This window comes from Monomorium pharaonis, chromosome 6 (assembly GCF_013373865.1).
Source record: "Monomorium pharaonis isolate MP-MQ-018 chromosome 6, ASM1337386v2, whole genome shotgun sequence".
Classification (NCBI taxonomy): domain Eukaryota; kingdom Metazoa; phylum Arthropoda; class Insecta; order Hymenoptera; family Formicidae; genus Monomorium; species Monomorium pharaonis.
In genome coordinates, this window is record NC_050472.1 from 7716058 (window position 1) to 7730351 (window position 14294).

Here is a 14294-nt window from a genome sequence, read left to right on the forward strand (position 1 = left end):
TTTCTTTAATGGGTATCTAGAAGTTTTTCGTATTTTCAGGGCCAATTTGGAAATCTTTGTATTGTGTAACATTTTGATCAAATATTTTATTTGTCAATGAAAAAATATAGTCCCAATTTGGCGCTACATTAAATTTTCAAAAAATGCCAGACGGCATTTAAAAATAGATATTCCCAACTACAATTTGCACATTTGTTGATTTTTTAAAACTGACAAATATATTCTGAGTAGAGGAGACCTCATATATATATATGCTATTTCTTGCACGTATACAATTTGTTTCATTGGTTAATTGTAATTCGTCATAAACTTTTACTAGACTGCTAACTCAAGTTAAATACATGGCTCTGAAAAGTATGTACACAAAATTTTTGTGAATGAGTAAAAGAACTGGGTACAGGGTACCGCCTGTACATCTGTTATATGTATGTGTCAACACTGCCAACATACGTACACGCATCGGTATACACTTATCTATTTATAATACCATCACGTGACGCGGCACGTGATCACGCTAATACATAATATTTTGCGGACAACTTTTGGATATATAGAGAAGTTAGCAGTTTATTATTTAAAGTCTATAACAGCTATGTAATCCGCAACTATGAGTAACGTCACGTTTAGCACTGAAAGCGCTGCAAAAGGGCGTTCTTCAAGAACCAAAGAAAGTGACTGCTACCACTGTGCGCATCGTAAAGTCTATATCTTATTGTGCAATAAAACAAGTTTTAGTTTAGTTCATGACTTATATAACAGATATTTAATTATCCTAAATCCTACATATATACGTATAATATCCTCCTGCGTATCTGTTTATTATATATATATAGCTGATATATTTTTTTCCCTCATTCTAATATCAATATAATCAAGAATTAGAAGAATATGTAGGCAAAATATTTTTATTGGAAATCTTTCTTGCCACAATATTATTCGAAGAAGAGATATGTACATACATAATTCTACGTATATGGAAATATAAAGAAAATAATATTTATAGTTATACATCCCTTACATAAGTACTACTTTGTTGCAATTTGATTTTGAATTCTTAAAAAAAAATATTTTATTTAACATATAACTTTTAATTAAAATTATATAAATTATATTTATTCAACAAATAACTCTCATTTAAAATTATATAAATATAATCCATTTGTAATATAAAACAAAAGTTTAAATTAAAACTCACAATTTCTCGCTTAAATTAAAACGCAATAATTTTTTTATAAAAAGGATTAATTTTACTTACTCTTTCTATTAATCTTACTTTTTTGGAATTTTATTTTTGATACCAACGTTACGATATCTTTATAATATAATGCATTTGCAAAATTAAAACAGAAATTTTTATTATTATTCTTTATTTATTGTTCATAAAATTTGTTTGTGACTTATAATGTAATGTAAATTTAATTTCAAACAGTCCTAAGGTATGAGAACTTAGAATAAGTAAATCATATAATTAGAGTAAAAGAAGCTGATTACACATCAGATTAAATATAAAATATATGTACAAATGTATTAAAAAAATAATTCTAAATTTTTTTATTTTCTCTTCTTCTTTGTCAGTTAGCCAATGAAAATTATAAATTAAAATTCTTTTCTTGAGTTGCTCTCCCTCTACAACTTGTTGATTAAAAGATCATGCGCAGAATAAGAAAACACACTGAAAGACAATATATAAAAGAATCCCTTGATTCTACGTGCCATTAAAATTAAAGTAACTATTGAGAAGTTTTTAAAGAATTCCACTAATATCAAAACTTTAATATAAAAAAGTTTAATTAGTTTACATTACGGTTGATTCATCTTCGACGTACATTAGTTAAATTCATTTTGATGTAGTTTTGTGTGCTGTTTTGCAGGAAAATCTTTGTTTGAAAAATGTTTGCAATATTCTTTACTTTTATGTTCGTGACAGCATATACCGCAGATAAAATACGTAAGTAAATAATAAGTATTCCATGGAAATTGATTTTTTAGTTTTCTTGACAAGACTTTTTAACTATCTATTCTGTTCTTTTTAAGATAAAAACCAACTTGCGGAAAAATTTTATTATTTATTTGATTGGATTATTTATTTGTTCACGTTTTTATTTGTTATGACACATTTTATAAACGATATGCGTTGTTTTATGGTTGTTTAATGGTCATCATTTTTTAATTGTTTAATTATAATTTTGTTTGCGTTATTTCACTTAGGTTTAAGTTCATAAATAATGGTAATTTGTTACAACTAAAGAGGACTATGTATAGTCGAAACGTATCGTTTGATTAACATTTTTAACACAGTTGTTTTTTAGTCGCATTTATCATTTTATCTTTTTTATTTAATAAATTATATTAGGATAATTTGTCTTGGGTCGATATATTGACCCGTTTATCGTATTATTTTTGCTTAGCATTAACAAGCTCTTTATATTTGTTTGTTTAATTAAAATCAATATTAACTGAACTATGAAAATAAATACAGAAATCTGTAGCCGTGTGAATATATATAATTATATCTCTAAAAATGTAAATTCTGTTTGCCAAGATTGATCTATATTCAATTAGAACATTGATATTATTGCAATCAAGTAAATATTAATTGTTATATTTTTAAATATTTATAATAATATTTTAGTAATACGAAATTGTAATTTTGCAATAATACAAAATATTTTTGTTTAGAAGTTCATGTTTAGATAATAATTATTATACATTTAAAAGAGACTATTTTTTTATAAATTAGCTTAAAAGTAGCCTTTTTGGTATTTAGCTGATAAATAAATACAAAAATTATAGAAAAAAATAATACAGAAAACCATAGTAATTTTGTTAAATTATTTTATTAAAACACAATTATTAATAAATACTTAAAACGATTAAAATAGTTATATACATAACATTATTATCTAATTTAATTATTTAATAATTAATAAAAAATTTAGTAAAAAATATTTCAATTAAAGTTGATAGTATACTATCAATCAACTATCTATTATATATACATACATATACATATATAGGAGTAAGTTCAATAATTGCTCTCCGCTTTTTTTATTTTATTACTGTATTAAATATTTAATGCGAATTACAAGCTAATGTAAATAATTTGAACTTTTTTTAGCCTCTTACATTCATCCGTGTGGTCGTAAAGATCCCAACTACAGTCAATGCTTTGCAGACAATATTGATAGTGTAAAGAGTAAGATTTGCACAGGAATAATGGAATTGAATCTTCCTCCGCAAGAGCCATTAATTGTTGACAAAATAATTATTTATGACATGGTTAATCTGAAATTGATTCTCAAAGACTCAAAAATAAAAGGACTTTGCAATCTTAATATAACTTCACACAACGCATCTTCCGATAGGCTTTATCTCGAGTTTAGTTTCACAGTAAAAAATCTTACCATGGACTCCATGTATAACTTTGACTTACGTTTATTGGTGTCACTTGCTAATGAAGGACTAGTTCGCGTTACATTAGGTATCATAAAATAATCAATCTTATATTAAATTAGAATACAAGTTTAAAAACATTTACTTCAATAAAAAAGTTTATATAATTAGTTTTTTATTTTATTAAGATAATTATCTATTACTAAATTTACTAATTTATGTTTTCTTCCGCAGATAAAATAGATGGAAAGATAAGTGTAGATTTGGAAGAGATAATTAAGAATGATAAAAAACAAATATATGTCTCAAAAGTAAATACTATTCTCAAAATTAAAAAGTTTAACTATGAGTTTGATGAAACTGAGAAGAACTTGGCTCAATTATACGAAGTGATTAAAAAAACCGTAGACGAAAACAACAAGGAAATAATTAATATTGTTAAGCAAAAATTAGAAGGGGTAGTTTCCAAATTATTTATTTTTGTTTTTAACACTGTAGTCCACAACAGATTTGAGCAATTATTTCCCGATGAAGCATAAAATGTGTCTGAAGTATTCATATAAGTCCAATCTTATATTTGGAACGTTTTAACCCAGCAAACACAAAATTACATGTAACGTGCTTGTTAGTTGTAATTTCTCACTCAATAATATAATTGTAATATAATACACGTGTTATATTACAATTACATTGTTGAGTGGGAAATTACAACTAACAGAAACGTTACATGTAACTTGGTGTTTGATGGGAAGTTTATTTTTAGATACTGTATTGATTATTTTATTTACTATAGAGTATCTGAAGTAAACTTAAGACGATCTCATATTTGAAATTACATGTAAATATTGGTCTATAACTGAGCTTTTTCGTAATAAATCATTTTGTGCATTTTATAATGGAATCTGATTAAATTAAAACAAATTGAAATATATTACCTATAAAATATTTTAATCATATTATTCTATATTTTATAATGTGATTTGATTCAAGTAAAAAAAAATAGAAATATATTACATCTAACATATTTCAATTATATTAACAATATTATAAAAATTTACAAAATGTTTTATTTAAGTTAAATAATAAAATGAATTTTGTTTAATTGTTAAAGATTACTAGCGCAATAGCATAAATTTGTATAAAACAATATTCAAATAAAAATATTATTTGTACCTTTGTGTCACTTCAAATATTATACGTATGGAAATAAGAATATTAAATTCTATTATCTGATATGTAATAGTTACAAAACAAATATTTGAGAATTGGTATATTTAATTCTTATCATGATATGATTAATAAAATTATACCATATTTTGTAATCATAATTTTAATACTTGGAATTAATAATGTCATTTATTTAATAGAATAAAAAAAATTAATATCAATAAAAATGTTAAAAATAAAGATGAGAGAACCAACATTACTCTTGACACCTCATAATATGATAAGCGTCTGTATTATTAAGAAATTGCTCTTTAATTTAACAGTATTTTAGCTTTATTTTTTTAAATTACGGACACAAAAAATTTTGTTTGCAGGCAAAGATGCGGCATGCAATTCAGAAGAGTTAAAAGTTACAAAAATTTATTTAAAAAATAATTTTTTTATTGAAAAAGAACAGAGTATTTCCAATTCTAAACAGTTTATTTAAGACATTTTTTAACAACAATATTCTGTTTTGTAAAACAATACCTTTAATTGTTTCTACTAAATTTATCTTTTTATTTATTTTCTCAACTAAATAATTTTGTTTGTAACTAAAATAAACACCATAATAGTAAAATATCTTTTTACATAAATTTAAAAAATGTACAAAAGACAATACTAATTTTCTATGCCTTAGAAGCTTAGAAGAAATCTCTTTATACATTAAAAAAATATTATAATAATTGTAATAAAATTTTTTTCACAAATAAGTTAATATATTTTATAACACTGCGAATGTGGTCTGTTATGATTTTTCTTGGTGATGCCAAATTTTTGATTAAATAGCTAGCATATACTAGAAGAAAAAAAATTAAAATATTCAGTATCAAATATTTGGGGTCTCATTTGCCTACATTCCCAGTTGCCTACAGCTTCGTTTGCACACAAATTTTGCAGAGGTGCCCGATTGCCTACAGCTTCGTTTGCACACACGAAAATAATTAAGGTACAAAAGTACGATTGCACACATGATATTATTTCGCTCATATATGTTGCACACATGATATTAATACGTTCATACACATTACACACATGACATTATTGCCCATATGCACATTGCCCACATGACATTAATACACTCATACACATTGCATGCATGACATTATTTCACACATGCACATTGCACACATTAATAGTGTGTGCAAACAGAGCTGTAGGCAATCGAGGTGTAGGCAATCGGGCACGTAGGCAATCGGGCACCTTGCAAAATTTTGTGCGAACGAAGCTGTAGGCAACTGGAAATGTAAACAACTAAAACCCATTCAAATATTTCATGTGACGTTTTCTTTGATATTTATTAATTATAAAACAATTTTAGTTATAATAATAAAATATCAATTTTTGTAAAATATATCTTATTTAAAAGGATAGCAACCACAACGTGTAAAAAAATTATTTATTTGTTAAAAACAAAATTATTATTTTGCCATATTTGAATAAGCGCTGTATTAGAGAAAAATATTTTTTGTGGGATATGATATTTATTTTATTCCAGAAATTTTATTCCTAGGAAATAAATAAATTAATAAAAAAAAAATATTTTATTGAATTGTTTATATCTTTATTACAACTAATTTTTTTTATAACCAATAAATATCTAAGAAAAGTCACAAAAAAATATTTAGTTATCAATATTTTAATAGCACAGCGTGCGTAAAAATAAATAATTATTTGTTAAAAACAAAATTTTTATTTCGCTAGATTTAAATAAACAATTTGTTACAGAAAAAAGCACAAGAAATATTTAGTTTTCAATATTTCTATTTTTGTTCTTTAATGTCTGTCAGGCAGTGTGCTCGAGCTGTTACCGTCGAAATCGGCACTTATTTACTCGATTTTTATTTTCTTACATATTTTTTCTTACACGTTTTTAATTTTTAGTTGTTACAATAGAAACGTTATAATGAAAAAGACAAAATAAGTATAGAACAAATAACATATTTCTTTACAACAATTAAATAGTGCTATTTTAATTAAAGGGAATATTTTAACCAAAATGATTTGTCGTCCCGACAAAATTTTCATTTGTAAAACAAAACATTTTTCTTTTGAGGGTAGGCATCACACTCTTTTGCAGACTGAAATTATTTCTTTCATCTTTATATTCTTTTGAGCTCATAAATTTATAATTTCTATTGTATTATTCATGTATTTATAAGGAGTTGTAATCATTTCTTACCAATACTAATTAAATAAATATATTATACACTAATGTAAGTTATTATATCATTATAACAATATAAAATATTTTTAATCAATTTTCTTAAATACAAAATTTAATTCTCATTTTTCATTTATTATTTGCAAAGTTTAAGAATAAAATTATAGACATTTCATCAGAGAATTTATTGTATGTCTAGAATGTAACCATAAACTTGAATAGCTAAATCATGACTAAAAAAAAGTCACAAAATTGAGGTAGATGAAGAGAGGAAAATATATATATGTAATAAAAAACTGGCCTATCCAGTATTCTTCTAGACTTTACTATTTTAGTCTTGTTTTTATATGAAATAAAAAATAACTCTTCTCTCATGTGCTTTGTCGTAAAATCAAGATTGCTTTCGCCTTAGCATCCATAACGTTTTAAGCGTTATTTTATTCTTATTTATTAAATGTTAAATGAAGTTTAACGACATGTTTGTAAGCGCTGTACCAAAACAAACGCAGCCTACGTGACCGTATGTATAATATAAATGCGAATCAAGGAAAAGGTTATAAGCTGACTTTTTCATTCCATTTATTACATCACAATAAGAGTGAGAGTTCAAGAAATTTCCGGAGAGACGGATTTTATTGATAAAAAGATAATTAGTTTGTGTCAGGACGACGACTTGATGCATAAGAATTCATTAAGGTCATTGAGTGGATCATCTTTCTTGTAATTTTAAAACTCTTTTATAAAGAAAAATGTTTGATAAGCTGTTTATTTTGACCGTCGTGACAGTCCAGCTATGTGTTGCAACAAAATTGCGTAAGTAAACAACAGCATTATATATTTATTTTTATTATAAAGCGTACGTAGCATTTTTATATTTCTATTTTATATAACTCTTATTAAAAGTCTGTCATATTATCGCAAAGGATAAAAATCAAATCCGTTAAAATGTAATATTATATTTCGAGTTAAATACAATTTAACTTGATAAATAATATTCTAATTGTAATTTATTAATGTTGGTTGTTTGACGGTAAGCTCATAATTTGATAATTTCGAACATAACATGTAAAGTGCACATGTCTAGTATCGTGAAGATTGCAATAACATACGTGAAGAAAAAATTTAAATTGAAAAACTTTTGTTTTATATATAATTCTTGCGTAATAAAGGTAACAGTAATTATTTATTTTTATATCAGATTTATTTCTGTTATTTGTGACTTCTAATTATATCCGTATACTTGGTTTGCTGCGAATGTAGTAGAATTATTTATTTCGGATATCTCAGAAAAACAGAGAATATATTATATAATATCTAAACTATAATATCTAAATACTAAGTAAAATAATATGAATAGAAGTATTGTTTTTTATATGATGACATTAAGAAATTATTTATTATTACAAGTGTATTTTATAAATAATTATATAATTTATAGATTATTATTAAGTATATTATTATTTAATTAAAATTATCAAAATTTTATTTATTACCTTTTGCATATAATTCCGCTAAGTATTTTTTGTCTGGAATGTAAAACTTTCAAGTATAAAAAAATTCAAACTATTAATATCTCTTTAAGTAACAAAGAACATGTGTAATAGATTAAAAATTTAAATGTTATTTTAATTTATGATAATTGCTATAGCTTATGCATCTATGTATGTGATGAGTTCAAAGGTAGCTAAAGAATAAATATCAATATTGGCTAAGTTTATGGAATCAATAAATTAATAGAGTGACTTCCATTAATAGAGTCAGATTGAGAATTGTGCACACACATTTATGTATAATTACAAATTCTCGCCAATGTCTAGCTTTTATCACTTAAAATTCTAATATTATATAAGTTTAAAAGTTATATAAATTTACATTATTAAATAATATAATATTTTCTTCTTTCTCTTTATAATTATGTTAAATAAATTGAATAAAATTTATAAAACACGGATTTACAAAAATACACACAAGTTTTTACGAGTAATTATATATTATAAATTTTGTATGATTTAATAATGTTAAAACATTATTTTAATATGTTATACACAATTATATCAATTATATAACATTAAACTTTCAAAAGGTTACCATGTACAGATATAATAATTTTATATGATTTTTAAATAATTAAAAAAATTATGTTGCATAATTTTTGAGTAATTGCACCGACAATATTCATTTCTACATAAACCATTTTTGAATAAGATTTTATACAATTTTTCTATATTTTTCTTTTAATACTGCATAATTGACTAATTTTATGGATCTTATATTTATTTTTAAAATTGTTAATTTTTATATAAAGTTCTTTCTTTTCTACATTACAGTTTTCAATCTATTTATATACTTTTTTTTACCTTAAAAACATTAATATTTTTTTACCCATACGGTTAAAGATGTAAACTATGACTAACGCATTATGAATAACGTTAATGATCTAAAAAATAAGATTTGCAAAGAAAACCGGGAAATTGAACGTTTTACTGTATGAGCTACTAACTTTCGACGAAATATTTACGACACTATTAATGTATATTAACTTTACGTTGTATATTAGAGATGTAAATTATATGAAGTTGTAATATTATCATAACTTTGTTAACTGCATAGATCCTGACAGACTTTTTTCAATTTTGATCTTACACTCAAGGCTTTCAGTATAAACACCATGTATGCCTTGACCTACTGCATACTGTAGCACGCTACTCACAAGAAGAAATGATTCTCTGTACTACAGAAAAACAAAAGAACATAAATCTTATATGTACACACACACACACGCACACACACACGCGCGCGCAATATCTGATCAGCAACCTTCTTATGATGCGCATGGAATGATCCTAGTCTTGGCGAATATTGAAAGTATAGTAATTTGGAAACATTATAACATCGCGAGAAAAATCGTAGAATATATATTTTTGTAATTAATCCAGGAAAATTTGTATTTTACTATGGTTATTATAAAATATGTGAAAAAATTCTTTTTACAAAAAAAAAATGCAATTCCAATTATGCAATTTTTTTGAAAACGTAACATTTGTTACATATTGTTTAAACTTAATTTATTGACATAAGATGTAAAATGAACAAAGCAATAACAGAATCCTAATTTTCAGCTTTTCAATGTTGTACGGTGATTTTCTCACGAGTTATAGATGAAAGTTGAAATGATCTTTTTATTCAAACCTTGAGAACTCGGTAAAAAAAATGCATAACGCTCTATGACCGCTTTAATTAAAGAGAAAAAATTTTACTACAAGAAGCAAATCATAGAATCTCTTATGATTTTTTTTCATGAAAGATATAATACAGCAAAGTTAAGTAAAAAATTTTTTATTTTGACGGTCTAATTAAGTCTTAACACCATGTCGTTTCATAAAAAAAAAAAAGAGAATTGGAATCTCCTAAAAACATTTAAGAGAAGAAGTTTTAAGCTTTAAAATGTTTTTTTGGAGCATTAAAATGCGACGATTTTTCACAGAGTTATGCATTTTTAAAATTATGTAAAATTTTGACTATTTATATCTGTATGAACGAATATATATTTCCGATTTATATATTTATTTTTATTTTTTGTACATGTTCTGACTGTATGTCTCGATTCACATGAATTATTTCGTGGGTAAGACGTACGTATTGTGTTTCGCGTCGGAGCGTTCGAGAGTTTGCGACGAGACACCGGAGCAATAATATGACAGCGCGAGTCGCGAGCCGAGTTTTATATCGCAACAAAATTGTAATTAATTCTGGAAAATATATTTTTGTTTATCGATCCATTTACTATTGTTATTTCTCACACCATCACTAAAATCACTATATATCTATACGATAATTTTGTTTAGCAGTGTAGATATAGAGTGTGTATACAGACTATACAGCGTCTTCCAAAGTGTGGAAACTTCTTATTGTTGGGCAAAATATGCAAAATATGTTCCATGTAATAATTATATGGTTTTTAGTAAATTACATAATAAAATTACGTAATGTTATAAAAATTTAGTTGATTTTAAATGGCGTTATCAAGATCATGTCAAGATCATTTTTAATTTCTTAAATGATAATCCTTATCTTTTTATTGCATTCTTATAGTTTATTGTGAAAGTTTTTCCAAAACAATATAATAAAGTATTTTTTTCATTAAATTCCTTTTGAGTAATAACGCTTAAAAGTTATATAGAATACTACTGATATTAGCATTACTCAAAGTGTACCACGTGAAAATGATCGGATTTACATCTTTTTTGTTGTGTGTGTGGGACAGAGGGGGAGTAATAAGTTACGGGACAGATAAGGATTGTGGACCGTTGCCACAGTACACGTACGTGAGTTCCACGTACTTGCATACTAGTCCAACGTTTCTCATGAACCTGGAGTACTCGAGCGCCAAATGGTCGTCTGACTTACACACTGATAAGTCTTAATTACTTTAGTGTTATATAGCGCTAAAGATTATTTGCGGAACTATTACATAGTGCTACTAGACGCAATTATGATGTCACTAATAGTTATGTGCTCTATCATAACTGCATGCATGTCACAAACACTATTCTTTTTAAAGTAGCATGATGGTAGCGCTTGCGAATTTCGTGAATTTACATTACATTGTATATCACTTGGATGAATTTATAATCTTAACTTAACTCGAAGACGGCGCAAAACAATATACATTTATGATAAAAAAATTTTAATAAAACTTTAATCAAACTTTAATTAAACTTTAATAAACTTGATATTTCGTTAAATTTGGTAAAATTTTAAATAAATATACAATAAAATTTAAGTTATATTTTCTTAACTTGATCATTCTTTTTGCGCTTAAAAATGCGTTATACATAATATAAAGATAAAAAATGGCGCTGCGGAACTTGCTTTGGTATATGCTCCGGAGTGGAAAGAGGAGATGGTGGTGAAGGTTCGGAGGAGGATCGAAGTAGAAGCGAGTGGAAAGTATGTGATAAGAGGAAACTTCTATTCTATATATACATAATAAAATTTTTATTTTATTTTTATAAAAATAAAATAACATACATTTTTATAAAATATATATATAATATATAAATATAATATAATTTTATTTAAATTTAAATATAATAAATTTTTTATAAAATTAAAACAAAAAATCATATATACTCTTTAATGATAAGTTGATGACATTTTAGTAAATAAAAATTTTTATAAATTAAATGTAATAGTAATAAGAATGTTATAATAAATTTTTGATAAAATAATTAAATTTCTGGTAAAAATTTAAATACGAATAAAATTAAATAAGATCTAAATGTGTCGAAGTTTTATCAAAACTTTGCAAATTAAAATTTATTTATCAGAGATAACGCAGTAAAGCTAACCAAGATTGTATCGTACATTTTAAAATTACGTCTCCATGGAATATTTAAGTTATTATATTCATACGTTAGTATATTCATACGTTTCCATATGAACAATATAAGTAAAATTAGTTATTACAAATTAAATAACACAAACAGAAAAAATATTTAAATTATAAGATTGTTAATACACATATAATATGACTTTAATACAATATATTGATAAAAATAAAAAAATATATAATATTAAAAATTGAAGAATAAAAAATGTAATTTTTGCTATTTCTGATGAAATCTAAATTTTTGATAGTCAGATTATTATTTACATAGATGGCACGTAAAACATAGTTTATATAGTTTATATACATGCAAGGTAAATTTTATTTGTAAAATTCTAATTCTAATTAACGCTACGCTAAAATATTATTTATCGAGCTTACTTTCATGTTAGTGACTTTAAAAACAATACTGGTAGCGTTTATAATATTAATAATGTTTATAATATTATAATGTTTATAATATTAATAATGTCTTCTTGAACACACTTCTAATAACATGTTTCGGTTATATTTTAAGTTAAAAGGAGTAAAAAAAAAATTAAAATATAGTAATATTAAAATGATAATCTGTTGCGAGTCATCTAAAAAGAAATTCCTACGTCTTACAATGATTGAATGACTATACAGAAAGGAACTCAAGAATGTGACATTAAAATCCTGTAATTCAGCGATCTTAGGCAATATGCAGAACAATTAATCAATAATATCGAAGAGATGACTTACCATAGGATTGTAATGTTGCATCACAAATAATAAAAAGTAAAAATAAATTTATCATAATATTTATCATAATATAAAGAATATAAGCAGTCAACAATTAAATTGATATAAGAAAAATATAATAATAAAAGTAAAGATTAGGTATATAGATATCTGATCAAAATAAAAATAAGATTGTAATGATAACACAGGCACACAAAGAAAGTGGTTGGTCCAGCGGACCAGACTAGTCAATCTTTATGTATTTTGACCCGCTGAATCCAAATTCAAGGTCAGAATTGTTAAATTCGGTCAACAAAAAATGATCCAATTCAGCAATTCTAACCTTGGATTTGGATTAAGCGGGTCAAAATACATAAGGATAGACTAGTCTGGTCCGCCGGACCAACCTTTTTTTTTGTGTGTGCCTGTGTAATTATAGTATTTTGTTATAAAAGATAAACATTGATTGATTAACTCTAGTAAAACTTACAATTTATTGATATAATTGGTAAATGAAAAGCTTTATAAGTGCATTTGGGATCCACTAAAAAATTTAAACTATTCGTTTTTTTCTTAATATGTAGAAATTTTCTTTGCAGGAGATTTAACAGAGATGTTGTTTTTAGAATTATAAAAGAGAATCTTTATGAACTTTGACAATCTCACGAAGTCTGCGTTATAAAAATAAATTCCAAAATCAGAATTGTAAATTAATAAAATTTTTTTTAAACTGTTGGTTCAAGAAATAATCTATAAAGGCCAACTACAAATCATATAAAAAATGCCATTTTGTTTAAGAGTTTTAAAAAAAGTTTAATATTATTTACAATATTAATAACCACAAGACATTAACGATTTTAAATCTTGACGCATCTTTATAGATTCGACTTGTGATTTAATGTGAATTGTTTTACGGATCTCAAATAATAAATAATTGCTGTTTTCCATTTATTTAAAAGTCAGACTGAGTCATTCAGTAATGTGAGTATTTTATACTCAGATAATGACGTCATTATTTAGTGATTTAAAGAAACATGCAAGTAATCACGCTTATTTTAATGATAAAATTATCTTAATATATAATCTCATTTCTAAAGTGAGTATGCAAGACTCAGTAAAGCACATGGTCTTGAAATTGCTCAGATTGTAAAAAGAAACTCAGTTGGATCTCACTTGTAAGAATGCAAAAGGAACGTGCATTTAACTGAGTTATGATGTCACAAGTGAGAATTATCTGAGTTTTGATGTAAATGGAAAGTAGCAAATATTACACTACTACTAACCTAACGATAGTACGAGTTTTATAGCAATGTATATAACATTATTACATCTGCGCATTATTTTCATTTGTATATGTAATATTGAGACTGATCTGATGACATATCAAACGTATTTAACATCTATTTTGTTATACTTCTGTCTGTAGACAATATAATCCCT

At 25.0% G+C, this 14294-nt stretch overlaps 1 protein-coding gene across 1 annotated transcript; it reads left to right on the plus strand.

Annotated features, from left to right (window-relative positions):
• Window positions 1–1721: 1721 nt before the first annotated feature.
• On the plus strand, window positions 1722–4286 carry LOC105839959. Its single transcript, XM_012686628.3, has 3 exons — window positions 1722–1948; window positions 3119–3481; window positions 3628–4286. Exons 1-3 carry the CDS (start codon window positions 1891–1893, stop codon window positions 3930–3932), a joined length of 726 nt encoding a protein of 241 aa, XP_012542082.2. The 5' UTR covers window positions 1722–1890; the 3' UTR covers window positions 3933–4286.
• Window positions 4287–14294: the final 10008 nt, after the last annotated feature.